Here is a 27,021-nt window from a genome sequence, read left to right on the forward strand (position 1 = left end):
AGGTTTAGTGACTTCAGCAGTTTTCCTCTGCATCTGCATGCCAGAGCATCAGGGACAGTGGCAGCTGGGGGGTTTTGGTGAACACTCCTGGGACAGAAATGGAGCTGATGGGCTTCTGCACCACTTTGCTACCAGGACATTCTGCTACACTGAATTATTGGAAAACTTGGGGTCTTGGACTCCAGTGACTTTTCTTACTTGGGTGTTGTGGTTATTTTTGGTGGGAACTCTTAAAAAACATGTTCTTTTCAGCTGGGCTGGGATTCAGTGAGGAGAAAGCTGTTAAGCTGAGAAATGCCTTTTCATCCTGCGAAATTCCATTTGGCTTTAGCGGGTTATAATCTGTTTCAAAAAAGGAGTAGAATAGAAAACCAACCCACAACATTTCCCCTGGTGCTGCTGGAGTGCCTGAGGGAAGAAAAACCCCACCAACTGTGTGCCAAAGTCCTCAATAGCAACAGAAGCCCTCCCTTGAGCTGGGCTTTGCTCAGTGCCTTTATGCTGCTTGGGTTTAGGGTTAGCATGGTCTGAAGAGGATTTGTTGTGTTTGTTTTTTCTTCAGCTCTGGTGCAAAAAACTCTTAGACGTGTACAAGTGATAATAAAATAATGGCTTTTTTAAATGATTGTCCCATCCAGAGCAGCCCAGACTTCCAAAAAGAAAAGCTCTGTATAAAACTCTTTGGATTAAGGGAGGCACTTTGATCAATCCCCATCATCATGAAAGAGCAGAGGATGCTGTACGTGCTATATCACCTTCAGATGCCCAAAGTCAGGAGGGGAACCTTGGTCTTCCATGGTGGGTCACCCAGCCATGCAAGAGGAGAAGGTGTTCATCACCCAGCTGTGCTACTTCTCTTACCCCTGGAAAAGGTGGACTAGATAATCTGGATTCCCTTTCAGACAGCTAACTCTGCTCTCAATTTTGGGGCCTCTCTCATGGGCTTGTGATACAAATTCTTGCAAAAGCTGCTTTTCTTGCACTGAAGAGTGCTGGGGGGGTGAGGTTTTCCTAAGTCCGTGCCCAGTGCTGAGGCTGTTTGAGGTATCCACAGGCAACCTGTGCTGGTGGCATTGTGTTAAATAGCTGTTGTTGCAGGATCTGATTGAATTAGGACTTGCATGAACTCTATCAAGTCTTGTTGCACAGATAAAGGCTTGCTTATTTTTCATTGTCCCTTTGTTGAAATAAAACGGTTTCTGATAACGCCCAAGTAATTCTTTTTATCGACATTCAGGAGGCTGATACGGAAATAAAAAACAGGGAGCTCTTTCAGTGGAGATTAAGATCTCTCTGAAACGCAACAAGCTTCTGACATGAAGTATTGTCATCGCTTCTGCCGCTGTGATGAGCAGGTGTTTTGGTGCTGCTTCTCCATTTGGCAGCAGCCACTTGCCTGAAAGACTGAGTCTACGGAACAACCGACTGTTCCTCAGATCAAAGAGGTGCACGGAGGATATCTTAGCAGATGACAGTGGAGATGTATATCACAAATCCAGTATGTTGAAGAAAAAAAGGAAGTAAAAGTCACAGAGGCAACCTTTTTGAAACAAAAAAATAAGAAGCAGGATTATTCCTGTGTTGGATAAAGTGTTGCTTTCGGGGGGGACTGTGGACCTTTAGGAGGGTTTGTGCCTGTCTCCAACTGGGACAGAGGGGTCCTGCCCAGGGGGATCTGTGGTACAAGGGGCGAAGAGAAGGAAGGCTGCAGAAGCTGGGGAAGTGACCCAGGGAATGGTGGGGACCCAGTTAATCAGTTACCTGGTGCTTCTTGGAGTTAAACTCATTAAATTCTCCATGCTCATCTCAGATTTAAAGTATGGGTTACCAGGCTGCACATAACCCAGGGGGGTTGTGTTGAGATACTTGGAAGGGGTGGGGGGAAGATTGGTGGTAGGAGATGGGGCATTTATTAGTGTGAACTTGCTGGGGTAGGTGACCCCTTCCCAAAGGACCTTATCAGCACATCACCCGCTCTCACAAGCTGCTGGAAGCTGCAAGCTCTCTACATAATTCCCATAGTTTTAACACAACGTATACATCTGCAGGTCAATAGAGGTGACATTTCAGCTGGATGTTTGTCATCTGCCCTTGCTGTCCATGGTGCACTGAAACCATCAATGGAGAAGCCATGCCATGCATGGGCAGCAGGCAGATGGGGGTTTGCAGAGCGTGGGGGCTGGTGGCATCCCAGGGCGTAGCCTACCCTGTGTGGTCCCCAGGGACCAGTGGTGCTGGCTGCAGATGGATGGCTGCCATGGCAACTGCCTGCACCCGGAGCCACATCTGTCACAGAAAGGGGGAAAATTGCTAATATCAGGTTGCCAAATACCTGCTCGTGAGGAGCATGTTGGTGTGGCCTCTGATGTGTCATCTGGGGCGATTCTGGGCAAGAAGGAATTAGAGTGATTTAGCACCAGTGGCTAAGTCAGGATGGCACTGCTGCAGCCATGCAGCGCTGAGGGCTGTCACCATGTAGTTGCAATGTGTTTTTTCACTGTGTCGAGCTGTAGAGGCCTATTGAATCACGGCAGGATGATATGAACAGTCACAGTGAGGACCTGCAGAGCAAAAATGGGGGCAGGGAGGCTCCACTGAAAACGATGCACAAGCCATCGAAGCACTGGGTGACACCTGTGCAGCTCGGAGCAGGATTGCTGTTAATCTGCTTATAGGCACTGAAAACTATTTTTGGATTGTTGTTGATAACCTTACGTCACAGGAATTAGATCATTGAACATTTGAGAGGGAATGGTTTCTGGTTGAGCTGTAATTCTCCCTAGTCCCTCCAAGCCTTGCAGTCCCAGGGGAGTGGGGCTGCGCTTCCAGCCCCTGACCGAGAGCCTGGGGTAAGCAGAAAGCCTTTCTGCTACTGTCTGGCTGAGTAAGCCAATGCTATTTCATTCTCACTCCATTTCAAAGCGATGTCAGTGCTGTAAACATTGCAAGACTGGGAGCATGGCTCCTTTCGCTGCCATCCCTATGCCCAAAGCTTTCAGCCTGCTCTGGACCTGTGGTGGCAGCTGCTGCCAGCTCCCCAAGGGGCAGGAATTGCTTGGCTGGCCTCAGAGTGTGAGGAGGTGCAGGCAGGGCACAGCCAGGGCAGTAATTTATTTATGAGAATGTTCAAGAGCAGTTTGCTGCCAGTTTTGGAGAGGAGAACTCAGAGCAGCACTGGCCCCCACCCATGTGTGCTGCTGCAGCAGCATCGTAGCCTGCTCCCGCTGTAACACCAACACAGGCAATTAAAACCTGTGCTTATCTTCCTACAGAGCATTTTAGTTGCTGCATAATACCAACTCCATGACTATTTCTGTTTCTGAAATGCACATCAGCTTTTCTGCTGATCCACCAAGTGAAAGTCTCTGCACTGGTTTTTTTCAGTGCTCTATCGCTGGCTCCATGTGCCACGATGTGTGTGATGAGGGACTCTGTTGCAAGGGAGTCAGGCTGTGGGGTGAGATGGGAGGCTTGGGTGGCCTGGGTGTATGGGACTCCATTGCTCCTGTGTTCTGTTTATATAGACAAAATGACAAAGTATTTCCAGCAGCATTCAGTCATGGCGTGGTGCATGTTTGTTTTCTGTAACTTAGAGAAGCCACTTTGTTCCTGGGGTGAGGAATAGAAACATGGAAGGATTTGGCTTACAGAACAGGGATATGAATTATTTTGGGGGGTTTCTCTGGACAAGCTGGAACAGTTCACCAGTCACTGGATTAGGATTTCTATGCTGGAGATACTCAGGTTTGATCCCTTCCATGGGGAAGGGATGGGAGCAGAGGTCTTACTGGCTATTCCCAAACTGGGGAAAGTGGTGGTTGATTTGAAAGCTGCAAAGCCTCTTTAAACAAAAAAATCATGAGACAACAGGACACAGAATTTACAGCTGCTGCTTCTGAATTTGCCTTGCTTATGAAGTTTGCTGTCACTCTGGTATGAAGAGCTAAGTAAATGCTAAATGAACTGTATTTAAAAATACTTCCTAGATAAATAGCCTTGCAGATTAAATTTCAGAAGATGAACTTACCTTTAGCCTATCTTGATAATTTTAATTATGGCTAATAAAAAAATCAGTCTGCATTTCAAGTTTGTTGTCCTACCACATCATGACTTCATCCTTTAACAAGATTGGTAATGCTGCATGTGTGTGCAGGGCAAACCACTCATTTAAAGCCGTGGCACTGGAAAGAAGGTATCTTAGTATAAGTGCCGTTTGAAGTCTTGCGTGAATATGCTAAGCTCTGCCTTAAAATCAACTGGAACTTTTGCTCCCGTTTCTCCTATAAGGCAGTTTGTTGGTTTCCAGCCTAAATAAATCCATCAAGTGTTGCTATATTGATATTATGCCAGTACTTTGTTCTTCTCTCTCTCTCTGGTGCTTACTTGTCCACACTGTTGACAGTATACACTCATACCGTGTAATCATCCGTTCCCTGACTGGCTGAACAAGTCCTCAGGTCCTCTGAGAAGACCTGATCGTCTTCCTGTACCTGCTCCAGTGTGCATTTATTGTTCATAAGCTCCGTCACGCAGCAGGACACAGTGCTGTGGGTGAGAGCTCACCTGGCCTGCTGGCATGACTCCTTAGCCATCACCTGTGCTGCCATTCTTTGGAGTACCTTTCTGTTAGTAGCACATGCAGAATGCTGAGCCCCCTTGGCCCCTGCCCAGCTGGACCTGGAGCCTGCTAGTACTGCCAGAGATCTGCTGGTACTGGGTATTTTCCTATGGATGTCCCTGCCCATGGCAGGGGGGTTGGAACTAGATGATCTTAAGGTCCTTTCCAACCCTAACAATTCTGTGATTCTCTCCATCTCCTCAAGATTTCACAATTACAGATTAGGAATATATCAGCAGTTGGCCATATTATTCACTTCCTGGTGCAAAATTAATCTTTGCTGTGTGGAAATCAAGGACAGGGCAGAGGACTGCATGAACTGCCAGCTCCATAAAGATAATCTGGCAAATTAACAGATACACTGTGTACTTTTAATGGGATTTCTTCCACCTTCTTTTAAGCACTGTGATTGCTGTATATGTAGCATAGCGTGCCCTTCCTCTTCATCCTGCTCCAAACCTTGGTGAGAGCCTGTGAATGAATTTCCATGGAAGGGGACTAGAGAGGGCAGCCTTTCGGGTTGGAAAGTGTTTGTGGCTAGCTCAGCTATCCAGGGTTTTCCTTTCAGAGCTTGCTGCCATGGTATCCCAAACATTCATTTAATCAGAAACATGTGCAGACATTGATATTCCCCACGTATCAATCATTCAAAGGGAAATAAAAAAGGAAGAGTGGCTTTGGAACTGGCTGTTCCATTATTCCCTGTTGGTGAGCAGTAGGTAACCTGTGACTTAGGCCGTGTCCCAGTGACCCAGCTGGGTTGCTTGTCTCCTCCTGGGGTGGGAGAGCTGCAAGTTCTGCAGCAGCATCCCTTGTCCTTGCATGGGGCAGGCTTTGGCTAGTCACACATCTATTTCTTGAAGCCAGTTTGCTGACACAACAGGGACATAAAAATAATTTTTCAGCTGTTAGTTTAGGAAGGGAAGACAGACTTGATACCAAAATTGAAGATAGGAGCATTGTCAAACCCAACTAAGGTATAGTCTGCTCAAGTATGGTGTTTAATGTGAAGGTTTATAGCAGTACTATATCTGTATTTTATGGTTGTTTATGATAGTCTTTTGAATTACTGCATTTGAGCCATTTGGTTAGCAGTAACTCTTTCGCAGTTTATTTCTCTGCTCTTGGCCTATGCTTTTAATACAGTAATGTCACTTGCTTGGAGAACATCAAATGCCATGTAAGCTTCTCATGATAAGAAACTAAACACGCACATAGAAGAATCTAGCAAGGCACAACTCATAAGGGAATGTCTTTTAGTAGCAAGCTGATCTAATTGGGAAATGTGGTTTAGCATCTGAGAGAAACACTTGCACAGGTTTTAGAGGACGCTTGTTGCATGCATGGGCTGTGCTCCCTTTCTGGAGCACACTGATGGCTCCTGTGTGCCCTAGGGATCCATGATGTCCCTGGGAGGCAGACACACCCCATGTTTTTATAACATTTATTTCACAGTTGCTGTATGGTATTAAGTCTGGGCCTAGGTTAGATCACTGTACTTCTATATTTAATTTTGTGAAACTTTGGAAGTGGTACAGCTGGTGATGCCCAGTCTCATTTGAACCAACCTGAGCAGCAGGATGCCAGCATTGTCCTGGACAGGCTGAAGCTATTTGGCAAGCTTTCCCTCAAAGAAGGTTTCCTGCCCAAAAAGGTGATAAAAACCAAAGACCTTCTGGTTAAAAAAAAAAAAAAGAAAATAAAAATTGAAGAGCATACCTGTTTTGTAAAGTTACAGGAAGCTTTCAAATGTCTGTCTTGTTGCCTCCACACTTTCAGAGTTGAAGAACTTACATGCTAGAGGTAGAGTTTTGCTTGTATTACTGTTTATACTAAACACTGATTATAAGTATAAAGTAGGGTATGTAGTGGTGGGGTCATTCAAGGTGGGGAGATTTCAAGGTTTCCACTTCCCTCTGATGATTTTCTGCATTGGACTGATCACTGTTTCTTGTTCCAAATCTTCTGGAGAGCAGCAAGCCTTTCAAGCCTTCCAGCCTTCTATTGTTCCACTTTTGCAACAGAACCTACGTGGTTTACAAGCTGAGAGGCTCAAGTTTATGTCCCAGTGGCTCTGCATAGCACTGTGGTGGCCCCACAGTTGCATTGCCAGTGTCAGGGTCCTACCCTGGGGTAAGGCAGCCTGGAGGATGCTGTCATTGTCATTACAGTAATTGCATTTTTGTTCCGTTTGGCAGCTGGTGATGGAGTTCTGCGGCGCAGGCTCTGTCACTGACCTCATCAAGAACACGAAGGGGAACACCTTGAAGGAGGAGTGGATTGCGTACATCTGCAGAGAGATCTTACGGGTATGTGCTCAGCGGGAGCTGAATGTTGGGGGTTGTTGGAGTGTTGCAGCTGGTGCTCAGGAGACATGGAATGACTGCCACACTGCCATGGGCTGGAGCCTTTAGCTAAGAGAGCCCTTTAGCTCTCTTAGTTCCCTGACCTTTAACCCTCTTTATTCCTTCAACCAAAAAAATAATAAATCTTTAGTTATTAATAAGGCAAAGATTTATTCGCATTAGAATTATATTTTCAATTGACAGAAAAGTAAGCACTAATAAAGTCTGTGGGAAGAATCTTCTTTATTCAAATGTACCCTATGTTTTATTAAATCCACATATCTCTGGCTTTAATGAGAATGCTGCAACTTTTATACCCACAAGATAAATGTATGACTGGAATGTCTTAAAATGGGCCGTGCCAGAGTCTTGTACTAGGCTTGCTTGCATTTTGCACAGCTGAGGTTTTATGATGTGATAGGAATGGTTGCCCAAAATAAAAGCCTGTCATTCCATGAACAGAGGTTTTGTTCAAGAAGAAACAGAAATATTGGGCATGTGAAGAAAACCTGAAGAAGAGCGTTCTTCAAGTGATAGGATGAGAAAAAACAACCTCAAGCTGTGCTAAGAAGATTTAGATTGGGTTTTAGGAAAAACTGCCTCACCAAAAGGGTTGTCAGCCATTAGAACAGGCTGCTCAGGGAAGTGGTGGAGTCACCATTCCTGGAGCTATTTAAAAGACATGTAGATGTGGTGCCTGGGGACACGGTTAGGTTTATGGTTGCACTTGATGATTTTTTCCCATCTAAATGAGTCTATGATTCTGTGGAAGAAAGCAAGGCAAGATGACTGCTCCAGAAGGAGGTGTCCAGCACTGCCACTGAGGCTGCTGCTTGTGTCTAGAGGTGACACAGCACTTCCCTGTTGACCCTGAATGACACTGTCTGCACCAACATGATGGGCAGAAGATGTGGTGCTGTAGCTAATCAGCTGTTGTGTGGACATTGCTTTCAGTGCCAGAAAGCCAGTTATGCAGGCTTATTTAAATATATGAGCACTGTGAGCCTACTTCTTAAAATAGTCCCTGGCAGTGAGCCAGAACCCAGCAACTGAACCAAGTCCCAAGGCCGCTGTTGAGTGTCATCACTTGTATTTCGGCTGTGCATTGGGCATTGGTTGGCAACCTCCATGGGGTTTCAGGTGATGAAAAGTTCCCACCTTCCTGATGGAGAAGGTGGCTCAGACTTGGTTTAGACATTGGCAGCCAGTTGTAATTCTAACACAAAGCTCAACCTCATGCTGTTCAAGGATTTATTGAAATTCAGTGAGATTTTTGTTTTGCCTCCGACGCACAAAGGTGCCTCTAACCAGGTATAGCATGGCTAAAAAAGGGCTTCCATACAGATTCCACAGTTGTATCCCAGGGTAACAAGCGTAAAATGGCTACTAACTACCAGTGGTGATAGCAGAAATTACTTTCTTCCTCAAATATGAATGTTTAAGGTGAAATATAAGCCTAATACAAAATTAGGTTTTGAAGTAACCCATATTTTTCCTATGCTCGCAGTATAGATGGATGTTACTTTGAAATAATAAATTAATGAAATAAAAACGTAGGTTGCAAAAAGAAATTAATGAGTTAATAAAAAAGCAGAAGAGAAAAGCTAGTTTACCTTTGGCCTTTGCGACAGGCTTTTATTTTGAGCTATATCTATTAGGAGGATGTGCAAGTTGTAACATTTGCATTTGCATGGTAGCTTTTTTAATATAAGCTTTTCAGTGTATTAAAGACCAGTTTATTGGACCAGTATAACAAACAAATTGTTTTCTTCAGTTTCTGGATGATGGAAATGCAGAAAGGAGACAAAAGCATTCCGTTATTTTTGTCACTGAAATTGCCCCCTAAGGCAGGGAGCACATGGGGGAAAAATATGTCTAGAGCTACGGAGGAATTTGGGTTGAGTTACTGCAGAAACTGCAAAAGGTGGGCCTTTTGCTTCCTGGGCATGTCCTCCCAGTGTGTGACATAGGGTAATATTTTGAACACATGCTAAACAAAAGCATTCTGAAGTGGTTAACTCCAACTGTGAATCTTTTGTTTCCGGAGCGTAATTGGTTGAGGAGGAATGTCCAAAAATAACATGCTTTGAACTTGGATTCCTCTAACCTTTCTCTGAATTCTCTAGGGCTTGAGTCATCTACACCAGCACAAAGTAATTCATCGAGACATCAAGGGACAGAATGTATTGCTGACAGAAAATGCAGAAGTTAAACTAGGTAAGAGTGGATTAGAGCTCTTGGAAACTGGAGGTGAGCTGGCTGGAAAGAAGCATCAAAACTGACTTGTATACAACTTGGGGAAAGGGGATGGATAATGAGATCTACTCTTATGTTTTTTCTCATGCCAATCTCAATAACATGACCTTGGGTGTTGACCAAGTGCTGTGTTATAAACTGCTAGTGGTTGATGGCCAGATTCTGCCTGCAAGGATGTACTTGTAGTTGTCTTTCTGTTCAGAAAGGTAGTTTGGGCAGTTCTTTCATCAGATACAGGTTAAGGAAGTGACCATTTTTTCCTGTCCCAGACTGAAAGTTGCCCTGTGTGCATTGCCAGACATTATCAAAATCTGTTCCCCCACAGCTTCATAGAAGTGTCCTACAGATCATAATTCATTCAGTTTAGTGTGACATAATCCAGACTTATTTTCCAAACTAACTTGTTAGAGACAGCTTAATTTTCAGGAACTACTCAGACTTTCATAGGTGGTGTTAGTCACCCTGGGGAAGACCAGGCATTCATGTAAAGATCATATGGAAGACAGCAGATCAACATAGATGATTTGCTGATATCCTCAGTTGTCCAGCACCAATGTTAAGGCTGGTTTGCATGTTTTAATTTCTGCTAGTGATGGAAGATCATTTACACTGGTAAAGTGAGGTACAAGCCTTGTTTTCCCATCTCTCTCCTCTCTCTTTACAGCAGAATAAACCCCTATCTTAACAGATGGTACCACCAGCTCATTTGGCTGTATGCTGGTGAAGATTTCCCTGCAAGGGGAAATTCTCCAGGGCAAATCTCCAGCCATTGTGCTGCACAAAGTGAACTTAGTGGACCATAGAGTATTCTGTTACTGGTTTGATTTCATCAGGGTTTGCTTCATTTTGCAGCTCTCTGCTTGACATTTCCCTATGGGCCTTTGTCCTTGGCCCTTAGTTCCTTAAGTCTTTTGCATTTCTACCATTTCCAGTAAGAATTTAGGTAGAAAAATGAGGCTCCTAGCAATACTTGACAGGCTTTAATTCAAATGAGAAAGCATAGAACAAAGGCAGTGGCTTATTCGTGTTGATAACCCTGTTTCTCATTAGTATGAGGAGCTGTGATTTCTTTTTATTGCCTCCTGGCAAGGAGAAAAAGGCACAGGGTTTCATACAAAACCTGGACATCAAGGTTTGTCCTTGAATGACCTCTGTTCATCACAGCAAAGATCAAACAGGAGTATCTCTGGCTGCATATTTCTTTCCTGACCACACAGAGGAGTTGATCTGAATGAACTCAATGTTTTACATTCAACAGAAGGGTGATGCTTAGGTTTGTCTCTGACCTTACAATGCCCTATTCTGTCTGATCCACAGTGGATTTCGGTGTCAGTGCTCAGCTGGACAGAACAGTGGGCAGGAGAAACACCTTCATTGGAACGCCTTACTGGATGGCCCCCGAGGTCATTGCCTGCGATGAAAATCCTGATGCCACTTATGACTTCAAGGTACCTAAACAAGCATCCTCCTACTCATTTATGTGTCATTACAGATATAATCTTTGCAAAGTCTAGCACGTCTACTAGTAAGGCAGGGAAAGCAGCACTTACCGGAGCTTGCAATGAGAGTTGTGATCATAAACATCTGAAATAGGTGCTCAGATTTCATGCCCCAGTAACATGAATTTGAGCACTTAGGGATTTCGTATATTCTTGCAGCTTGGAAAAATATGTTGACAAGCAGCATAGTTTCCTCCTGCTTTCTGTCTGTTGGATTTTGAGATGCCAGTTCAGGTCTAATGTGAATCTTTGTTGTGCCGCTCATGTATCCAAATTTACTGTGAGGAAGTCTTTCCCCATGCTAAGAAAGGTGTCTGACTGAGGCTTCCTACCTCCCAGCCTGCTTTTCAGTGCTGCCTGTTTAAATACTACAGTCGAACATGCTGTATTTGCTCCATTTTGTGAGGGGAAAGGAGAGGCAGCCATGAGGGGAGATCGTGAGAAGAGAGACAAGCAGTGGCAATGAGGGGAAAGGAGAGTGGTCATGAGGGGAAACGAGCGGTGGCCATGAGGGAAGATTGTGAGGACAAAGGAGGAGCAACCATGAGGGAAGATTGAGGGGTGTGGAAGGATGGCCATGGTGGGAGATCGTGAAGGAGAGCAAGGGCAGCCATGAGGGGAGAGGGGAGGTGGCCATGAGAGGAGATCATGACACAGAAGGAAGGGCGGCCATGAGGGGAGATTGTGAGGGAAGAGGAGGGGTGGCCATGAGGGAAGATCATGAGGGGAAAGGAAGGGCGGCCATGAGGGGAGATCATGAGGGGAAAGGAAGGGCGGCCATGAGGGGAGATCATGAGGGGAGAGGAAGGGCGGCCATGAGGGGAGATCATGAGGGGAAAGGAAGGGCGGCCATGAGGGGAGATCATGAGGGGAAAGGAAGGGCGGCCATGAGGGGAGATCATGAGGGGAGAGGAGGGGCGGCCATGAGGGGAGATCATGAGGGGAAAGGAAGGGCGGCCATGAGGGGAGATCATGAGGGGGGAGGAGGGGCAGCCGTGAAGGGAGATCGTGAGTTGAGCGGTGGCTGGGGAGAACAGGGGCAGCCATGGGATGTGAGGGGATCACCGTGAGGAGCAGTTGTGAGGGGAAATCATGAAGGGAGATCATGAGAGTAGAGGAAGGGTGACCATGAGGGGTAGGGACAGCAGCTCTACAGTGTGGGCCACTGTGGGTAGCAGATGAGGGGTGGCTGAAGTGGAGATTGTGAGGGGCAGCCATGCAGTGAGATCAGTTTGCCCTCAGTGACATGGTTTAGTGGTGGGCTTGGCAGTCCTGGGGTAATGGTTGGACTTGATGATCTTAATGGCCTTTTTCAACCTATTGATTCTGTGATTCTGTTTGCTCTGGAGAGAAGTCAGGTGAGGTTTAGAAAGGGCAAAATCATGTCTCCTGGCCTGCAGGCTGGTATTCGCAGGGAGATCTGAAGGCTGCCACACAATTCGAGGTTCAGGGGGCTGACCTACTTTTCACGTGTCTCTCTAGGCCTGTTCGAAGTTTATTTTTGGGTTGGTGTCAACCCAACAGTGCTGCTGAGTTACAATGTGGCACAGAGCAGGTCTGCTGAAGGGTTAGGAATCCCACCTCCCCTTTCAAACAACAGCAAGTTCTGAGGATTAAAACAGGAAGAGCTTAATGTACTTTATCCTGTTTCTGCCTCACTGCAAGTTTCTGAACACACATCTATAGAAATGTCCCTTGGAGGTTTTTTTGTCCCTTTGTTTTTTGAAGCATCCAGAACTTGAATTTCTAGCTCAAAACCCCCTAAGGTGCACTGAGGATGTCCAGAGAGGAGAGTAAGACACTGCCACATAAGATTTGGGAAAAGAAGCTCAGACACATAAAAGCTCACTGTACCTCTGATCGTGTTCATGCTGAGAGGTCACTTTGCAAGGTAATGTTTAATAAGGGCTTTGAGCCCCTCTAGTGTGGAGCAAGGTGGCTGTTTTCTAAGAGGACATCGCAATGTAATAGTGCAACATCCCACCATCGTGGCACTATTTGGACTGCCATTATAAATCACTTAGTGAAATTTTTGAGAGGTGAAGGATTTTAAGGTAACCAAGTGATGATTTGGTATTGCATCTCTTTGAGCGCATCAGTAAACTTTTGAACTGACGGTTTTTCTAGAGACCAGCTTTCCGTTCTGAGTTCAGACTCTGGGTTGCATAAATCATTAATGATAAGGACATGTCGAAATAGTTTAATCCACAGTTACTTAATACTCTTTGATTAACCAGTTACAACAGCATTTCCTTGGCTCTGTTGATGGCAGTGCTTCTTAGCAGGGCTATGGCCTGCACTAGCTGCTCTTGCTGCTTCTCCACTGGCAGCTGCCTGGTGCAGTACTCTATTCACAGCTTTTTATTATTGTTTTTTCTTTAAAAGGACTGATATCTTCGTAGGCTACATTCTACCCTCAGAAATCCCTGAGGTTTTTCCTCTTTCCAAAATAACTAGGGCACTTAATATGCCGATGCACAAGTGCCGGGACCAGAATCCCTCTATTGTCCCTGAGGATCAAATGCTTATAGCAAGCTGAGATGCCTGTGCCTCTGTAGTTGGCATTGACTGTTTTCCCTTGGCTGGGGGTATGAAACAGAAGGTTGATTGCTGCCGACACACCCACTGTGGGGTGTTTTTGGCGCTCATGGTGATGTGGGGTCCACCAGACATTAGTTCATACTCTGAATCACATCCCTGCACCTGATGTTCTTGCTTTACAGGGGGGAGGGGAGGCATGTGAATGACAATTATTACTTTTTAAAGGGATGCAAATCAGATGCTCTCAGGTTTAGCTGACCAGCCTAAAACAGTGAGTACAAAAGATGAGATTTATAGGGTGAAAAAAGGAATCCTCGCAGGCTTAATCTGTTGGACAAAAAGCCTCTGATCTCACTGCTTTCTTAGCCAGAAAGAGATGCCTGTGTAATCTGTGGAAGAAGTCACTAAATACCTCCTCACAAAAATAAAGCGCTTTAAAAAATAACAAATAGAAACCCCACATTGTTGAGGTTATTTGTTGTTTTTTCCCCACAGTCTTCCTTTTTTTCTTTAGAAATATCTTGTCAATAAGCTTAGACTCAAAAGGAGGGGGAGGGGAGAAGCTTACTTCCCTTCTCAACTCAAGGCAATGGAAACACATTAGCACAGCATCTTTTTGCTGTGTGGACTGAAAAGCTTTTCAGTCTCAAAAATAAAAACCCCACAGAAAAAGAATAAATCTGAATTCCAGATCATTATAAAATGTGTGCTTCCTGCTGAGTTTCTGCTTTCTCTGGGAGACTGAGAGGTGATAATCCCTTTCTATATTGCTCCAGTTTTAAGATCATTTGGCATCTTGAATATAATACTTGGGCACCTTGATATGGAAAGACACACTAGGAATTTGGCAGCCCAAAGGGAAGGGGGTCATGTGTGCTGAATCATATGGAAAGACTGCAATAAGTAAGTATGCAGCAGAAATCCTGGCTGACCAGAAACAAAGAATGGATGAGACTGTCCTGTAAAAGGGCTGGAAATAGTATTTGAGAGAGAATTTTAAGCAGGTACAAAGATATGTACAAGGACAGCATTTGTAAGGTGAGAACTTCAGTTAAAAATGATGAAAAGTGCCTTGAGATTGAAAATCAGAGTTGTCTTTCCTAGAGGGTGTATGTGAGAAGGTGCTTGTGGTCCCTAGAGGCTTTTTTTAGCTCTGGATGAGATTCTGGGGCTTTGTGCTGGGAAGAACAATTTTTCTCTGATTTGCTTGCTCAATTGCAGGTTTAGGGACTTGAGGAGGTTTGGAAAGGCCAGATCTTGAGTCAGAGGGAGAAAACCGAAGTAGGACTGTGGGGATGTGACAGAGAGCAGGGTGAAAAGAGAGCAAGATGTGAGAGCTGGAGGTTCAGGAGGAAAGGTGGAAGGCAGAGTCCGTCCCTAACACCCTGAGATGTACATTTACAACATTTACTGGTTTTGATATGCTAACTGGAATTTAGCTGGTCTCCGTCCAACATCAGCTGGAGCCATGTAGCATTGGGCTTGTTCTGGTGTCCTGTGCACCTCCAGCTTATGCCCTTGCTGTTGCCAGCTTCCCATCACAGTCAGGTGTCTCCACCCCCCTGGGCATGTGTTGAAGGCTGTGCTTGAGATGAAAGCACAAAAATTAAACTGGGTCCTATTCCCAGTGTGCAGTGGGTGCTGGGTTGTGAATCATTAGCAGTCCTATACATGATGTCCAGAATAACAAATTAGCTGCCTTCTGCCAAAAAATGAAGTTGCAGCAGTGCCATTAGGGAAGGTGCTCATTTTCTCTTACCGGGCACGTACTGTGTCTGGCTCTCTGCTGCCAGGAGAGCCAGGCCATCCTTTGGGGCTTGTTACCAGATCTAGAGGAGAGCTGCAGCTCATTAGTGATGGTGGGGTGGGAAGGAGGCACTGCTGGGGAGCTCACCACTGCTCTGTCAGGGAGTTACAAGTGTCCCTGTTTGCAAGGGAGAAAGTGGAAGGAGGAGTGAAATGAAATGAAGTATGAAATCAAAAGAGATTTCTAGACAGGTGTGTTCTCTGTGCTCTGATCATTCAGGAGATTCAACCAACCGTGTGGGCTGAACAGGACTTGGGAACAGGGTAGATAAGTGTCCATTTATTTGCACTTGTCCATAAGTGTCACACTGGCGAAACACCACTTTTCAGGCTTCCATTTAATGAGTCCATGATTCAAGAGCCCCTGAGGTATCTCGAGGTACTTCATGTTTTGTCTGTTCCAGGAAGCCTGTTTTATGTGGAGCTATATCAAATCCATGGATGAGCATCACCTGGCTTTAAGCAGGGAGCCACTAGCTGGGGGTACTGCTTACCCCGGCTGTGAAACTGAGGAGTATTTTGTCACCAGCTTGTCCAGGAGCTGGGGGTTTGTTCTTTGGTACACAGGGCTTGGTAGAATACCCCCACCAGGGGACTTTCAGGTCATCAGCATCTCCTTAGGCAGTGCCCTCAGTCAGCTGCTGGGAGCGGTGTCACAGTAATGTCACCATGCCCTACTTCGGAAATTCCTTGAGCATTTTTTAAATAAATCTTTGTGATAAAGAGAGGGGTTGGAAATGCCTTCTAAAGCTCTAGCACATGGCAGGATGGTGCGACCAAGGTGTGGGTGTGGGGGCTTGCAGAAGACACACAGATACGGCTCACAGGACTGAGCCCCCTGGGCTGGGGAGAGCCACGCTTCCCCCCTCACTTGGTGACCACTGCTATTGCGATGCTCCCTGCATCACACATGTCCTTCTGCTTTGTCTTACAGAGTGACTTGTGGTCTTTGGGGATAACAGCCATTGAAATGGCGGAAGGCGCTCCCCGTAAGTAGATGCATTGATCTGCTTTAATTAACCCTGGGCTGTAATGTGCTGGGGGTTGCTGAGCACCAGCCATCACTTGATTCTGTGCAAGAAACTCCGTGCAAAGGTTTTTCCAAGCAACCTGGGCTCCCTGAGGTGGGGCTTGCAGGGTCCATGGGAACAAAGCATGGCCCTGGGGATAGGATGAGCAGTGAGAAAAGGTGTATGACCCCTGATACATCACTTGAGCGCTATGGGAGTTGGTTTCCTCAAATAAAATACAGCTGAAGAAGAGATGGAGGACTGGAAGTAGGTAGAAGACTGCTCCTCAGAGCTCATGTTCTACCACCCTCCATGGTGATACAGGTAGTGGCACACTGGGTTCATATGGTGCATTTGCACAGGTCATACTGGTGCAGCTTTTCAGTGTTACCCTTGGACTGCCCTCGTGTGCTGGTAAATGCAAGTCAGTAAAGCAGAGCACAGTGGCACATGGTGCAGCTGTACCATGCTCTGGGCCTGTTGCTGTCAGTACCTGGCAGGGTACTGAGGACATGCAGCTGGAGGAGCGCAGGCATCCCCATCCAGCCCTGATGCTGAGACAAGTGGAGCTGGGCACACACATCAGCTTTCACCTGAGCTGCAGGCTGCTGTGGGGACAAGGGGTTGTCACTGTAAATCCTCCTGCCATGCGGGTCTTGTAGCTTCAGGGGAAACCTGGGGACTTCCCAGCTGAGTGTGTAGCCTTTCTTTGGAAAACCGGGGGGGTCTGTGAGGTGCTGTGCCATGTTTAATGCCTCTTCTTGCAAATTGCAGCTCTCTGTGACATGCATCCCATGAGAGCTCTCTTCCTCATCCCCCGCAACCCGGCCCCGAGATTGAAATCAAAGAAGTGGTGAGTCTCTCTCTCAATCTCCAATGACTGTACAAACTTTTCTGGAGCAACTTGTTTCTGCAACCGAGGCATGCTGGGGACTTGGTGTTTACATTTATATAGCTTCAGGGGTTCACAGTCTCCAGCATCACTCCCGTGAGTACAGGTTTGGGTCTTGATCTCCTAAGGAGAGGCAATTTTGTCTGAAGGAATCACTAACCATGGATGGAGGGCTTCCTAAGTAGGCAGAGAGGAATGCTCTCTTAGCACTGCAATTTCGCAGCACAGAGTTGGCTTTTCCAAGGCAATTCGTGCAGCCTGAAACTAGATGACACTTTGCTTGGCTCCTGTTTCTTTCCAGTCAGGTTCCGTTTTCAAGTGGAAACATGGTTCCAGGCCAAAAAAAGATAGTTTATCTTGAAAAGCCCAGGAATGCAGTGTTTTGTACTTAGTTTTGGGCTTTTTTTTTAAATTCTGCAGGAAAAAATACATGGAGCATGCCAATAAAAACCTGTAGGAAAAATATTCCTGAAGCCCATCAGATGTTGTTTTGTTACTGTATATTCAGTACCAATGGAGCTGGAGTCCTTAAAAACACTCACCTTTGGTTTGTGCTGTTTGCCTGCCCAGGTTCAACAGTGATTTGGTCAGGAAAGATATACCAGATGTTAGAGAGACAGCACTGCCCCTTGCTCCCAGATAGGCTGATCTGACAGAGGGAAGTTTTACCTTATTCTTTAAAATTATGCACTTATTTTCCTATTGAAACAACACAAAAAGAAGAGCAATGGGTGTTTAATACACTTGGTGCCACAGCAACAGGTATTTTGTTGCTGGGAGGGGAGTGAGAGGGGCTTGGAGTCCTTTGCATCAGATACATGGTGCTGGGGTTTTAGGACCAACCTGTAAAATCTGACTCAGGCTTTGGCAGGGAGCATCTTAATTTTGTCAGCCTGATCATCAGCTGCTGCAGTACCAAACCAGGAGTAGGGGAGCCTTTCCCAGCTGGCTCTGCAGAGGGTGTCATAGGTGCTCACTCTCCTTGCACAGCCTTTTGAGGTTACCATTGTTCAGCTGAGAAGATAGTTTATACATTGTTTTCTGCCATATCACGAGTCTCCTACTTAATTATCCTCACCACTAAAGCACAAAATAGATTGTAAGACTTCAGTTTATTTTTCATACAAAAGTGGTGTTTATGCAGCGAAGGCTTCCTCATCCTCCAGACAGAGGGGAGCTGAAGACAGTGGGTTTTGAGCAGAACATTTCCCCATCTTCTTGAGGTGAAAACAGAGCTGAGGTGGAAGCTGTATTTTAGCCCCTCCTTTGAGATACGAGGATGTGCTTTGTGCAAGTCAGGGTGTATCTTGGCAACTACCTTCCCCTTGCATGTCTGATGGCTGCCTCAGGTGCACATCTCGTGGTGGTGAACAGTGGTGGTGTCTGCCCAGGGTCAGCTGGTTTATCCAGTGCTGTATTCTGTACTTGCCAGGGTCGAGCTTTGAGAGCAGGATCGCCTGGGAAGTGTAGTGTTCACCTGGACCCTCCGTGAGCAAGCAGGGATCCCTGGTCTCCAACATAGCTCAAACCTGTATGCATCTTATAAGCTTTCAGTGCAGTGGGAAGCTCCAAAGGATCCAGACAAAGCTCTACCAACTACGCATTTTCCTTAAAAGCAATTTTTGTCAGCATTTTTAGTGGGACACTCATTTCTCAGCTGGAGATTCTGGGAACAGCCAGGATGGGTCCTGGCATTGTGCAAGCCCAGCCCAAGAAGACTGGAGATGTTCGAGTAGGCTTTCACAGTGGCTCTCTGGCGGTCAGTGGCCTGGTTTACACAAGCACAGATCACAAGAGAAAAGCAAAATGAAGAAAGGTTCAACTTGAACCTTGAATTTGTCTTGCTTTAGTGCACAGCAACACATAAAACATTAATCAAATTAAAGTCTTCAGTATAATTCTCTCTCCCAATTAAAGCCAGACAGGAACGAAGCTTTATTTTCTTCTTCCTGCGCTTAGCAAGTGAAAATGAACTTGAGCTTCAGTGATGTCGTTCCCATAAACACTTTTGTAGCCCTGCCTTATAAGAGATGACAAGCCCTCTTTGTTAATGAGGTCATATTTGCACTGTGATAGCGCTTCTCATCCAAGCAGCCACAAAGACTTTGCAAACATTGATTTAAGCTTTACAAACCCCAAGAGCTGGAGAAGCATGTGTTTCATGAAGGTGGGCTGACCTATGCGTGGAGAGGAGATGAGATGAGACATGTTATGGTGTCCTCTTGGATCAGAGCCAGGGGAGAAGCCCTTGTCTTCTGCTCCAGTGAGGGCTGAGCTGTGCCACTGGACAGGCTCACTTTTTTTAAGAGGAAGATGGCAGGAAAACCAGAGGCCTCAGCTGGTGCCTGTCTGTAGCTGCTCAGCCAGCTCAAGAATACAGAAGTGTCTTAGCGCACTGGGACCCCCATCCCGAAGAGATGGGAAAACCAGTCACTGGAGGATAACTTTTTAGTTACTTCACCTCAGCAGTGTTTGTGGTGCTGTGAACCACACATCCAGGACTCGAGTCCCTCCTGTTTCACACCAACAGGGGAGAATCGTATTTTAGAAGCAGATATTTTTTTGAGCATCACGTGGATTGTCCCTTCTGGATTCACCAAGACACGCAGTTTCTTGAGGCAGGGTGCAGAAAGATTTGCTCATTAATAAAGCTGGAGGGAGGATTTAATTGGATCAAGTAGTGTATTTTATTTTTGCGTCTCAGTTTGTATGGATTATCACTTAAAAGATGAATCACTTTTGTCTGACAGCTTAAAAGTAAAATCCCCCAAAGCTTATTGTTTTACTTCTAATGCAATTCTGTAGTATCTGTTGGCTTCTGACATTAATTTACACTCATTTACACTATTTGCTAAAGCAGCATAAGGTATAGTGGCCTGTCAACATCTTTCTTCCTTGTAAATCCCTGTTCTTTTGTGTTTATAATGTGGTGAGATTAGGTCCAGGAAAACTTTGGATATGCAACACTTGAGACTAAGAGAAACCTGTTTATTAAAGGTGTAGCTGAGATTGTTTTAGCTGAGATTCAATGTAACTGTTTGTGGGAGGGCAGATTGTGAGCTGGGGCTGGGCTCTATCACCCACAGCCACACTCCCACCTCTGCCCAAGCTGTGCTGCTCAAAGAGCATGTTCCTTTGCGTGGATCATGATCAGGGAGACCAGGTCGTGGTGCTCCCCAGGACCTGGTGGGTTAATAAAACTGCTGAGTCTCCCTGAGAGTGCGGGGAAGAGCTGCAGGCAGTGAGCATTGTCCAGAGGTTGTCTGAGCTTTAACAAGCCATGTAATGTTAGGGGGTTAAATCTACCCATTAACAAAAAAAAAAATAAAAAAAAGAAAAATCAACCTAGCTAGTCCCACTCAGCTTCAGAAAGGTGGTGCATCTCTTGAAACACCACCCGGGGCCTTAAAATATGGAAAGCAATCCATTCAGGAATTGCATTTATATCTTTATGTGTCGTGGCTTGTTTCTACCTGCAGTTTCACAGATCGAAGGGAAGGGAGGAGGAATGCTCCCTTGCATTTTCTTGGTCACCATTGGTGAAATCTGGCTTTGATAATTCACTGGTCATACTGATGGTTCCTAACTTTCTCCAAACTCAGCAGAATGGTGGGTTCTCCTGACTGCACCGGGAAGGCAAATACAGGAGCATACATGGGAAGAGTAGGAGAGGATGAAGCGAAAGAGGGCACATGTGATGGTGCAGCTTTGAGACAGTGCTAAGCATCAAGAGAGGTCATGGGAATCCTTTTGGATTGCTGTATCTGAGCCAGAACTGTGTAACAGCCAAACATCTTTCTCAAATACCTGCAGGCTTCTCACTTTCTAATACAAGAATCAATACACATACCTGGTTTGGTTTTTTTTTTGTACCTTCCTTTTCTGTACTTGTCCAGGTCTAAAAAGTTTCAGTCCTTCATTGAGAGCTGCCTAGTGAAGAACCATAGCCAGAGACCAACCACAGAGCAGCTGATGAAGCACCCCTTCATCCGAGACCAGCCCAATGAAAGGCAGGTCCGCATCCAGCTCAAGGACCACATTGACAGGACTAAGAAGAAGCGAGGCGAGAAAGGTTAGTGAAGAAGGGAGAAGGGTAAGTGGAGAAGCAGTACTCTGGGCAGTCTTTGACCTCTGCCATGGGTTTGGAGATCCCTAGCATAGACCAAACCATATCCAGGCAGGCAAAGCATTTCAGTAGAAGGATGGCAAAGAGGACTGGGTTTCTAATGGTCTCAGTACCAGTTTCCCTTATGCAGATGGCTAAGTTTGTTTGCAGATTGGTTGAGTTAAATAGGTGTGGTCCTTCTGTGTGACCATGCTTCTGATTGCTTTGAGGTCAGATTATTTTGTTTGATTTGATTTCTCTCAGTCATTGAAAATACCCATGTCAAAACCTATCAGTGTTCATACAAAACCTACAGGTGACTCATTAGAACTAATTAGTGGTTTTAAATATTTTTTTCCTCTGATGAAAAATTGTATCTTTTTTTGTCCAGGTGATAATTTGCACATGGAACATTTAAGCTTTGATTCATTAAAATGTGTGTATAAAATTTACATCTGCATATTTGTGTACTGGCACGTGGGAGTGAGAAGCAGCTAAGCAGCTCACATATTTCATGCCAAGTCTGTTGATCTGTTGTGACATTCATGATGCACCAGCAATGAACAGAGTTATGCAAATGAACATCTAGATAAGGCCCTTGCCCCAAAGCAATTCCATTGATTAGGAATAACCTATTAAACTGAATGTTTCCAGTGAACTCTCCAGGCCCTATCAAAGTCTTCTGGAATGAAGATCAGGTAGCTAAAGGAACATATTGAAGTATTCAGCTACTTGTGAACTGAGTTTTAATTTGAAAGCTCATACGTAGAATCCAACAAATTAATAATGTCGCTATTTCTCTTCTTGTTGGTAGTGGTATTAATTTTTCATGCATACCTTGCAGCCTTTTGTAATAAATTTCACTACAATCAAAACAATAAAATGGAATCCCAGTGAAGTATTTTTAATGTGTTTAGTCTGACAAATGAAGGTTGGACCCTAGAGATGGAGAGTAATTGGATAAATGCAAGCCTTTCTTTTACTATAATTCTCTTCATCTGATAAAGATGGTATCCCAATAGAAATCACAGTATGTAGCACAACACTGAAGTTGAGCTTTTACATAGATGTCTTTATTGCTTGGAAAATACATGGATTTGCATAGGAAGAGCATATGTTTAGGAAGAGAGGAGTTGGTGCCTTCAGAGACATAGTTAAATCCCACTTTCCGGTGCCTGTGGCTTCAATAGCTTGTGGTGCTCCTCCCTTTGAAGAACCCTCCTGAAGAATCAGGTCAATCACTGTCATACAGAGATGAATTCTTATTTTGTGGACACCCGTGTCTTTACACTGAGTGTCTGTGGTTGCTGCACTTCAGCCAACACTGCAACCCTCTTCCCCTGGTTGCAGCACAGGCATTCAAGGTGCCAGTACCCAGGGAAACTGCCTGTGCTGTAAAAAACAGAAGATGCAGAAAAATGATCCTGCCTATTCTTTGCCATGTGAGAAGAAGAGTTGTCTGTTCTGCCTATAGAGCTCGGGGGTTTTCAACCACTGGAAAAACAAGTGAATCCAGCAAAAGACACTGATGAGCAATTCTATTCCTAGATGAGACAGAGTACGAGTACAGTGGAAGTGAGGAGGAGGAGGAGGAAAATGACTCTGGAGAGCCCAGGTAAGAATCAGCATTTCATTTATGCCCTTACCTGTCTGTAACTCTATAAAATCAGATTGGATTACAGGCTGACAGGAGCTACAAATGGAAAAAGGACAGTTTGAACACTGAGTCCTGTTTCCTAGCAGAACAGAGTATATTCCCTTTGTTGGATGCCATGTGGATATAAACTGATGCTCTAGGTTACCTTATCCAAAAGCTGGGGAAAAAGACCCAGGTACCCTATCATGTGTGGGATCTGCAGCAGAATATGGTGCTGTTATGGAAATGTGGGTATTCAGATGTGTAAAAAATGTGAGTTGAAATTAAAGAAGACTCTTTAAAATGCAGTTCTTTACATCCAAGTGTAACTCCCTATTTCAGCATAACTTTTCACCATGAAACCTCTCTAGAGCTGCTGCAAGCGTGGTAGGGCTGGAACTTTCTTTGGTGAAAATCTTCAGGCCATTGTAAATGAGTATCAAGTTATTCCATTATTGCACTGACATAATGTAATATTTTAATAGCTGGCAATGATTCATGGTAAGTGTGCTTTGTGAACGGCTTCAGTGTGTGCCACTGAAGCAGAAGCAGCTTTGGTTAGAAACTTAATGTAAAGGAAGCCTTTAGCGAATGAATTATTGGTGAGCCATGCTGCTCTGCCCCAACATGTGTGGTCCGCCCATCCCTCCATCCATTGCTGCCCAAGTTCTGTCAGGTGTTTGGATGCTGTTAGGATGAAGGGGACAGGGGCCACGTTGGAAAATCATGCAGAACTCCCCCTGGCAAGAGGTTTAAGGGTGCAGGAAAGGGTTCTTCTCTGATGCTTCTCTCCTATGTAGCTCCATCCTAAACCTGCCTGGGGAGTCGACACTGAGACGGGATTTCTTGAGGCTACAGCTGGCAAACAAGGAGCGGTCAGAGGCGCTGCGCCGGCAGCAGCTGGAACAGCAGCAGCGGGAGAATGAGGAGCACAAGCGGCAGTTGCTGGCCGAGCGGCAGAAGCGGATTGAGGAGCAAAAGGAGCAGAGGCGAAGGCTGGAGGAGGTAACTGGCCAGAGCCAAGCAAAGGCTGGCAAAGGATGTTTTCAGGTGGAACAGCATGATTTCTGGTAGCAGGTCCCAGGTGACTGTTCTCAGCCTGGTTTAAGATGACCATGCCCTGACCTTTCTAGCTCATAATCCCAAATGTTTTGTTAGACTGGTTAAAGCCCCCTGCTCATCTTTTTTGCATACCCACCTCCAGTCACTCCTCACCATAGGAAGTGTTGCCAGTTCTTGCAAAGGTAATAATGATGGTTTGCTGTAAATAAACCCTTGAAATACCAGACTTAAAGGGATCCCTGGAACTACTGAATAGACTTAGCTCATTATTGAGGTGACAGTTGTATTCAGTTGAAGTGGGCAAAACTGGTCCAGGCATCTGTCAAGTTCATTATTGTTATTTGTTACTACATACTATTACGGTTGAGAAGCTGAAAAGCTCCCTTTTACCACATCCATGTGCCACTTGTGTCCCCTTTAGTCCCTAATTTCAACTTCAGTCCTTCCAGTCCCTGCCAATTACAATTTCTCTTGCAGGGGAGGGGCAGATGCCTGCCTGACTTGTGCAATGATCCATATGTGCCCCAAAGGATAAGATTTCACTACCCTTGTCTTAACATACCAGCTACAAATGTGATCAGTCAGAAAATTATACACCCCATTTAAAATCCTGCTGCAGGATTTGACTTTGGGTGTCCCTGGGCTTCTCAGCCTGGCTGCGTACTCTGTAGAAAGCACTTGCTTCTGGTTTAGCTCCTGTTTCTTGGATTTCAGAAGTCCACAAAAAAAAAATAAAAATAAAAGGAAGAGAGCCTTTCCCCTGTTTTGGGGGTTTTGATGGGGTTTCACATAAAGACACCCATTGCCTTGCATTGAACTCATCCCCAGTGTCTGATTGAAGGGTTCATATGTTAATGGTGATTAAATTAGCTTTGCAAAGGGGTCACCACTGTGTCTGAAAAAAGGACTTGCAGTAAATGGACTATTAGAGCAGCCACTCCCTTTATTTGCAGGAGTCAGAGTATCTGTTATGTTTAAGCTGACTCTCTCTGCACTGGGTAATGCCCCCAGGCCAGGAGCACACACAGGAAAGAATTTCAGGCAGCTGATGGTGATGATGATGGTAATGGTGTGGCCCCTCTTCAGGGTGGTCCTCTAAGCCCCTCCAGGGTGAAAAACAGCACAGGAAAGTCCCAGGCAAAGCATTTTTTCAGTCTGGTAAACATGTAGGTCTGTCATGTCAGATTGCAGAGCATCGTATGCTTGGTACATTGTAGGTCAGGCTTTGTTTGCGTCCTGCACCCTTCCCAAAGCTGGTGAGCTGCTTTGAGAGAGGTCAGGATCTGCACAGAGACATATCCAAAATCCCTTGCCCCAGTGGATGTTTATCCAGGCAAGGAAGCCTTTGTCCCAGTCTGCTTGCTGCAGGTGGTACAGTATCAGAACAACAGCAGAATAAAAGCAGACACCAGATTAGCTGCAATCCTGTAATGAATACAATGCTTGATGCTGAATTAATACATTCTCTTCACATGAAGAAAATTGTTCTGTCTCTTTGCTGCTTCTCAGGCAGGTTTTGAATGGAGGACTAATCTTGCTAAGCTGGTGAGCTGTGCCCTGAGCTACAGAGGTGCTGCCTTGAGGGCCAAGCTGTGCACAGCTCCCCTGGGATCTGCCCCTTTCCCCTCTTCTTTCCTCCATGTCGTTAAAAGCTAATGCTATCATAGCCAGGATTTAAAATCAATGCCTCTGTTTCTGGTGGCTCTAACAGCCCCCCATGGTTCTTCATCCATTGCCTCCTTCCCAGCTGCCTTACAGTTTTCAGTCCTAAATTAAAAAGGAGATACCTCTGGAGTAAAGCTGGAAAAGAGGAGTTTTCATGCTCCTGCCATGTTGGAGAAGTGGGGAAAGACAGTGGGTCTGTAACCAAGGGGCATCCTCTGGTTGCCCCAGCATGGGCCACTAGTATGATCATAAAATCATAGAATAGTTAGGGTTGGAAAGGACCTTAAGATCATCAAGTTCCAACCCCCCTGACATGGGCAGGGACACCTCACTCTAAACCATGTCACCCAAGGCTCTTTCCAGCCTGGCACAGAACACCACCAGGGATGGAGCATTCATAACTTCCCCGGGCAAACCATTCCAGTGCCTCACCACCCTCACAGTAAAGAACTTATTCCTTATATCCGATCTAACCTTCCCCTGTTTAAGTTTTAACCCATCACCCTTTGTCCTATCACTAAAGTCCCTAATGAAGAGTCCCTCCCCAGCATCCTTGTAGGCCCCCTTCAGATACTGGAAGGCTGCTACGAGGTCTCCACGCAGCCTTCTCTTCTCCAGGCTGAACAGTCCCAACTTTCTCAGCCTATCTTCATATGGGAGGTGCTCCAGTCCCCTGGTCGTCCTTGTGGCCCTCCTCTGAACTTGGTCCAACAGTTCCATGTCTTTTTTTTTTATTTTGAGGACACCAGAACTGCACACAATACTCCAAGTGAGGTCTCACGAGAGCAGAGCAGAGGGGCAGGATCACCTCTTTTGACCTGCTGCTCATGCTGCTTTTGATGCAGCCCAGGATATGGTTGGCTTTCTGGGCTGCAAGCACACACTGAAGCCAGCTCATGTTCATTTTCTCATCAACCAACACCCCCAAGTCCTTCTCTGCAGGGCTGCTCTGAATCTCTTCTCTGCCCAAGCTGTAGCTGTGCCTGGGATTGCTCCGACCCAGGTGTAGGACCTTGTGCTTGGCATGGTTAAACTTCATGAGGTTGGCATCAGCCCACCTCACAAGTGTGTCAAGGCCCCTCTGGATGGCATTCCTTCCCTCCAGTGTACCAACCGAACCACACAGCTTGGTGTCATCAGTAAATTTGCTGAGGGCGCACTCAACCCACTGTCCAAAGATGTTGACCAAGATCGGTCCCCACACTGATCCCTGAGGGACACCACTCGTTACTGGTCTCCAGCCGGACATTGAGCCATTGACCACAACTCTTTGTGTGCGGCCATCCAGCCAGTTCTTTATCTACTGAGTGGTTCATCCATCAAATTGATGTCTCTCCAATTTAGAGACAAGGATGTCATGCGGGACAGTGTCGAATACTTTACACAAGTCCAGGTAGATAACGTCAACTGCTCTGCCCCTATCCATCAGTTCTGTAGCCATGTGATCATCCCCGTGGGCTCAGCCAGGATTAGGGCAGAATGAGCAGCCATATGCTGGTGGCTGCAATGGCCCCAGCATCTTCTCAGGTGTCCATCTGTCTAGCTGGTTGTAGCTTCGTCTGCATCTCCAGCTACGGATTGAAATG

The 27,021-nt window shown here is 45.7% G+C and overlaps 1 protein-coding gene across 8 annotated transcripts in view; it reads left to right on the forward strand.

The window, feature by feature from the left end:
• Nucleotides 1-27,021, forward strand: part of TNIK (TRAF2 and NCK interacting kinase) — a 162,825-nt gene that overhangs the window by 90,220 nt on the left and 45,584 nt on the right. For all 8 annotated transcript variants that reach the window (XM_061374793.1, XM_061374786.1, XM_061374788.1 and 5 more), the window contains exons 5-12: nt 6,817-6,927; nt 9,090-9,180; nt 10,537-10,667; nt 16,000-16,054; nt 16,850-16,928; nt 20,864-21,039; nt 22,621-22,687; nt 23,509-23,713. In XM_061374793.1, the coding sequence (XP_061230777.1) occupies nt 6,817-6,927; nt 9,090-9,180; nt 10,537-10,667; nt 16,000-16,054; nt 16,850-16,928; nt 20,864-21,039; nt 22,621-22,687; nt 23,509-23,713 (915 nt within the window). The remainder of the gene's footprint in view (nt 1-6,816; nt 6,928-9,089; nt 9,181-10,536; nt 10,668-15,999; nt 16,055-16,849; nt 16,929-20,863; nt 21,040-22,620; nt 22,688-23,508; nt 23,714-27,021) is intronic.

The sequence above is a fragment of the Neopsephotus bourkii genome, unplaced genomic scaffold (assembly GCF_033783945.1).
Source record: "Neopsephotus bourkii isolate Nb327-2 ecotype Australia unplaced genomic scaffold, CSIRO-AGI_Nbou_v1 NB_1654, whole genome shotgun sequence".
Taxonomy (NCBI): Eukaryota; Metazoa; Chordata; class Aves; order Psittaciformes; family Psittacidae; genus Neopsephotus; species Neopsephotus bourkii.